The sequence below is a fragment of the Plectrocnemia conspersa genome, unplaced genomic scaffold, assembly GCF_051122295.1.
Source record: "Plectrocnemia conspersa isolate PC_06_02 unplaced genomic scaffold, ASM5112229v1 ptg000001l, whole genome shotgun sequence".
NCBI lineage: Eukaryota > Metazoa > Arthropoda > Insecta > Trichoptera > Polycentropodidae > Plectrocnemia > Plectrocnemia conspersa.
The window spans coordinates 31,062,758-31,068,757 of NW_028277165.1; the positions used below are offsets into that span (position 1 = coordinate 31,062,758).

Sequence of the window (6,000 nt, forward strand, 5' to 3'; positions counted from 1 at the left end):
TCTTCTAGTGCTTGTCCTATGTTGTGGTGTTGTATGGCCTAGTACAGAGGTCGGCAAAGTGCGGCTCTGGCACAAATATCCAGGGGCATTCGCAAAACAAGGAATTATGGAGCTCTAAATTCGAACGTCTTTGTGTTGATTTGGAAAATTATAATAAAGGTTTGCTAAATTAATAAATAGATTTGGCTCTCAATTTTTTTTATTCGTTGTAATGTACATATTTGGCTCTTTGGCTAATAAGTTTGCCGATCACTGGCCTAGTATATCATTTCAGACTTGCCGGACGAATCTGGTACCCATTTCAGTTTATACAATATTTGACAAAATAAAAATAAAAGTAAACAAGTTTCAATTAAATATAATCTTTAAACATTAATATTTAAAGCAGTCGGAGAGATAGGTGAGTATATTCTCGTACGGATTCGCTTGTATGTATGTGCCTCGTGTCTTGACGCACGGATCAGACGGCGTTTATTATTAAAAAAGCAGAGAGGGTATTATTTGAATATGAAAGAGAGAGAAAATATTTGATTTGGTTGGAAAAAGTTTGTTTACAAAGGTAGTAGGTGTTTTTTGTCGTACGGCAACACCGAAGGAAAGTGACAGAATCGATATTGGCGACGAAGGTGTACGGACTCGAGCGTTTCTAACGTTCGTCGGCGCTTCGTTATTTAAATACGTAAAACGTTTCAAGGTTTCAACGCGAAACGCACGAACATGGTGAAAATGTGACGTCAAACGTCCGTCATGTGCCATTCAGCAAGTGCCATTGATGGAGATTAGAAATACGACTCTAGTTTACGAGTGTACTTGTTCTTCTTAGGTGACGGTTTGTGTTTCGTTAGTTCTCTATATTCTCTTTTTAATTCCCTTATACGAATTGAATTATTATATTGATTTCAGTTGGACTTGTACGTGAAGTAAATATGGCAGAAGATCAGAAGCTAAAAATTCAGCCGTCTAAGTATGTCAAGCTGAACGTGGGAGGAACTCTTTTTTATACTACTTTAGAAACCCTGACCAAACGTGAGACGTCATTGAAAACGATGATGTTGAACTGTCCAAACCATGTGCTCATTGATTCAGAAGGTAAACTAAATAAACAATTATATGCTAAAGAATATTTTACTCATAAAATAATTTATCAAAATCATGTTTTTACAAATAGTTGTGATATACATTGAAACAAATAGGTGCAAATATGATAACCTTTAAATTAAATGGAATTTGAAAGTCAGTTGAGTTTTAAGACAATTTTTGCGCATGCTAACTTGATTCATTATATGTGTGCTCGTATACATGTACAAATGTGGCAGTGGCCGGCATAAAATCGACCAGTACCGTACGAGTTTTTTGCCGCAAACATTTTTGCAAAACTATAATTTTTTGACATTGAATATCTACGTAAGGGCGGGCTAGTGAGGATATTAGGAGTTGCTAGTGAGGTTATTAGGGCTGCCATAAAAGTAGATCTGAGATTAACGATACAGAAGCTAGCACAAAAGCTCAACGTGTTGCCCACATCAGTTCATAGACGTTTAAAAAGTTAGGAAAGGTGTTAATTTTCAGAATATGGGTTTTTGAAGAAAATCGAATGTCAAATTGTTACTGAAGATGAGAAATGGGTCCTTTACTTTAACAGTTATTGGATGCCAATCAATCCCCAATTTCAACCCCGAGAACTTTTAAATTAAAAAAAGGTAATTTTATACCAAGACAGCACTCACTTTCATGTATCCAAGATGACGATGGAAAAAATCAATGGATTTTCTTGGGAACGCCTTTCTCATTCATCGTATTCAACAAACATTGCTCGAAACGACTATCATCTATTTAGATCACTGCAACAGTTTTGAGGTGGAAAAATATATTTTTTAAAAACAACATTTAAGAATTTATTGCTTCCAAAAATACATTATTAATAAATACATGTAAGAAAGAATTGTAGAAAAAGATGTAGAATATTTAATTTAGTAAAAGTATTACACGTTTTAATTTTTAAATCGTTAAACCCGCACCTTATAAAATGCAAAGACTTTTGGAACTATTCGATATTTAAATAATATATTGCTGATATTTTTTTCTAGAATTCACTATTATTTGTGCTTCCAATAACAGTTAACTAAATACTGGTATTAAATTGCCTTTAAGAATTACCTGTATTTCAGTATTAATTATTTAACCTATTTTCTATTGATTATTTAATATTTTCTCTAGTCACTGTTTTTATAGTTCGAATTGTTTATCGTTCTTCGTTATTCTTACAATTGTGTTTTTTGTCTATTTTAAATGTTTTTATATATGTACATTCAAATAAGTAGGAATTATCAATTAGTTTGATATATATTATTTAGTGGCACAAGTAAATAGCTGCGCGAAACTATTGATAAAAAATATGATTTTTAGATAATATGCTGTTTTGAAAAGCATTTTCTATATGAATAATGAGATATCGAACGGTTACCGTAATTAACGTACAATATTACAAACTAGCATAAATTATTTGCAATATTTTTTTTTTATTGAATCTTTGTTGAAAACGATAGCTTAGCATAACATTACAAGCCAATTGAATGCCGTATAAGCGCATCAGTGTTTCTTAACAATAGTATTATAAATGACGCATATTTGCTTCACCGTTTGACGATTGTTTTTTTATATGACGCATATAAGTCATAGACCTGTAAAGTGTTAATATCAGCAAATTAATGCATATACATACATATGTGAATACAAAAATATAATGACTACTAACAAAAAAATTGCACGTGCTTACGTCATATTGTCAAAAAAATGCTAATTTTGTACTTACTTATTTTTGTTGTTTTTTCCAGGTTGTATTATTATAGACCGTAGCGGCAAGCATTTCGGGACAATATTAAACTATATAAGGGACGGTTCGACACTGTTGCCGGATAATCTTAAGGAAACTGCCGAATTATTAAGCGAGGCACAATATTTTAAAGTAGTCGAATTAGCGAAAACATTAGAAACGATTTTAGCGAGAGAAGTGTTAAACAACGAGCTTATATGTAGGGTACCATTGGTCACTTCGAGTAAGGAGGCCCACTCGCTGATAAGTTCAACAAAAAAGGTATGATCGCACTCTCGATTTAATTTTGGCGTTTTTTTTTACGATTTAATTTTTACAGCCAGTCATAAAGCTGCTCTTCAACCGACATAACAACAAATATTCATATACACACTCGTCCGATGACAACTTGCTGAAGAATCTCGAGCTGTTCGATAAGCTGACGATTAGATACTTCGACCACGTGCTGTTCATCAAAGACGTGGACGAGGTTTCGCAGGAGATATGCTGTTGGTCATTTTATAAATGTGGTAAATATTATAAGACTGTGTGCTGCACGTCAAACGTGTATGAGACTGACAAAATGTACACCAAAGTTGAATTCCCCGAGGCGCGCATCAACGAGGAGGCGGACGTTATATTAAAGGGCTGTAGGCCTAGTATCGAAATTATGAAATTCACCACCAACATGCATTAGGAGTTTTTTTATATACACAAAATTCTCGAGTCATATAAAATATACATAGTATTTTAATAAATGTAATATTTTTAAATAAGGATGTGTATATAAGTTGTTTTATTAAGATTTTTTTTACGTTGTATTGTGTATTCATACCGTCCCCAAAGTGTAGAACATCAATATTGTAATGTGATTCAAAAGTATTGTATTATATTTGTTAGAAGAGAGTTGTTGTTTTTATTTGCACCGGAAGATTAAATATATTATTTTGATTGAACGTGTTATTTTATTCGTTTAACTTAGCACAATGTAGCACCTCTTGATTTTACCCCTACAATTTTGCAAGTATTAGCTTGATGGATTGGCAAGGTTTAATGACAGGCTTTCATCCCACTTGCTTCATAGGCGCTGAAGTTCTGTAAGTCTGATATTAATCATCTGTAATTTGTAACCAACGAAATGTCTGCTCTGTTGTACTATTATATGTCAGATTAAATATGATTATTTAATGTATTTAACTCATAATTATTATGATTTTTTAACATATATTGCAAATTGCTTAAAATACTTGTTTGTAGTAATACATTTTACTTTTAAATAGAATGTGATTTGTTTTTTAGATAACATTTCAACAAACGGTTTCTAAACTCGTTACTTCCTATCGACATTTATTGCAAAGGGTCATCTGTTAACGCCATCCTGAAATTGTGATTTTGTGTATTTCATCTTTGAAAAAGTCTTTTCACGTATGTGCCGCTGACTAAATATAAATCACTGAGGGTATGATCTTAATTCATTATATTCGCCGCCTGGAAGACACATTTATAAAATTATGTTAGTTTCTTTTCTTAAAATTTGTCTTTTAGCATGTTATTACTTACAGGTGAAGATTAAGTAAAAGCTTTTGGGAGGGGGGGAATGGGGCAATCCCTTGAATTAGGGTAGAAAAATCTATGTTATTCAATGAAATACTATGAATCTTAATGAAATCGAAGTATTAAAAAAATTATAACCTACTGGTCAACTTTTAGCAGTTCTCGCCCTGGAAATAGCTGAATTTAAACGACCTGATCCTAAACCAGAAAATCTAAAAAAAATCGCAAATCCATATCGAAAATATTTTTAAAATGTTATTTCAGTTAAATCATATCGGAATACATTTCAAGTTATATTTTCACTAGTGAAGTACAACATTTTTCACCAGTATATAATGTCTATGAAACTCAATTTGACAGTTGCGAAACGTCCATTTGCTGTTCAAACCCAAACCTAATCCAATACAAGTTTCAAAATTAATTATAGTTTTGGAACTTCATTAAATCAAATCCAAAATACAAACCAAGCTAACTCATCTCTCAGGGGGAAATAAGCGAAGGACGTACAGACAGACGTCGTATCTCGCATAATGCTCCATAGTTTGTGCACTTACACTACGTTTTTGAAATATGATAGCTACCCTTACCAATATTACTGCGGACTACTGATAAGAAATTATTGGTCAAAATATATTCAAATCAATTTTGGCAGTGGGAACGCTCTGTAACGAGCGTTCCCACTGAAACGTCAACGGCATGCTTTTATTGGATTTTTAACTTCTGAGAAGGGAAAATTGTTTTTTGTGCACTTTTATTGGTCAAAATTCGGTTTAGATATGCTTCATTTGATTCTCAGTTTTTGTAAGTCGTAATATTGCTATAAAAAGTCTTAATATGAACGCTAGTTTCTACTGCTGATGTTATTGATTTTGACGTGAATTCTAAACAGGCTAGAAAAAGGCACGTCATTAAATGAAATACTAAAAAAACAACCATTGCTTTGCCAATTTTTGCTCCTCCCTCTGGAAAAAGCTAAAATGACATTCCTGCTCTTCAATTAGCAGCAACTAAGCAGCATCGGTAAGGTGCGCCGCTATTACAAAATTTTAATAAGTTTATTATTTTCATTTTTAATTTAGTGTGGAGCAAACCAGAACTCACTTCACTCAAAAAACATGAATTTAGCAAGGGCGCCAAGTCAAAAAGATTAGGAACCACTGGGTGAGGTCAAAAATAAATATTCGAAATTATTTAGTTTTGCTATTAAATTGGCTATTGATGTTACTCACAATGTGCTCAGCACTTCTAGAAATTGCTTTCACCGAAACTGATCGATTGAAATAAATTTAAATAATAATTAACTTAATAATTTTACAGTAGATAAAGATTCACAATATTCTTTATGGAAAGCAATGAAAAGGGCAAAAAACTAAACTCATGAGCCGCCAATCAAAACGATAAATTGAGATTGGGTAAGAGATAACAAGCTAAAAGCAAACGCTTTTACTAATCATCCTAAGGAAGTTTTCAAACCCAATGAAATTGAAATACAGGACGACACAGGAAGGCAAATAAAAAACCAAGAATATTAAGAAATAAAATATGTAACAGCAGCAGAAGTAGCTATAGAAATAATAACTAATATTAATTCAAATAATGCACCCGGATTTGTCTTAGTAACTGGCGAAATTATG

The 6,000-nt window shown here is 32.5% G+C and overlaps 1 protein-coding gene and 1 long non-coding RNA gene across 3 annotated transcripts; both read left to right on the forward strand.

The window, feature by feature from the left end:
- Positions 1–601: 601 nt before the first annotated feature.
- On the forward strand, positions 602–3,768 carry LOC148239598 (BTB/POZ domain-containing adapter for CUL3-mediated RhoA degradation protein 3-like). 2 transcript variants are annotated; one of them, XM_088202220.1, is made up of 4 exons: positions 602–829; positions 904–1,089; positions 2,835–3,094; positions 3,153–3,768. In XM_088202220.1, the coding sequence occupies exons 2-4, from the start codon at positions 927–929 to the stop codon at positions 3,507–3,509; spliced, it is 780 nt and encodes a 259-aa protein (XP_088058346.1). In that variant the 5' UTR covers positions 602–829; positions 904–926; the 3' UTR covers positions 3,510–3,768. The 2 variants fall into 2 exon arrangements, with proteins under 2 accessions (XP_088058346.1, XP_088058356.1); XM_088202230.1 differs by having other exon boundaries at positions 602–823.
- Positions 3,769–4,858: 1,090 nt separating this feature from the next.
- On the forward strand, positions 4,859–5,726 carry LOC148239599 (uncharacterized). Its single transcript, XR_015811979.1, has 3 exons — positions 4,859–5,386; positions 5,446–5,527; positions 5,684–5,726. It is a non-coding gene; the product is annotated as an uncharacterized LOC148239599 (long non-coding RNA).
- Positions 5,727–6,000: the final 274 nt, after the last annotated feature.

What these genes read in the sequence shown, in the direction of transcription:
- LOC148239598 (XM_088202220.1), top strand. Translation starts at nt 927, where the DNA reads ATGGCAGAAGATCAGAAGCTAAAAATTCAGCCGTCTAAGTATGTCAAG. An exon ending in TGTGCTCATTGATTCAGAAG is followed by an intron (nt 1,090 to 2,834) that starts GTAAACTAAATA and finishes TGTTTTTTCCAG; the next exon opens with GTTGTATTATTATAGACCGT. An exon ending in TGATAAGTTCAACAAAAAAG is followed by an intron (nt 3,095 to 3,152) that starts GTATGATCGCAC and finishes TAATTTTTACAG; the next exon opens with CCAGTCATAAAGCTGCTCTT.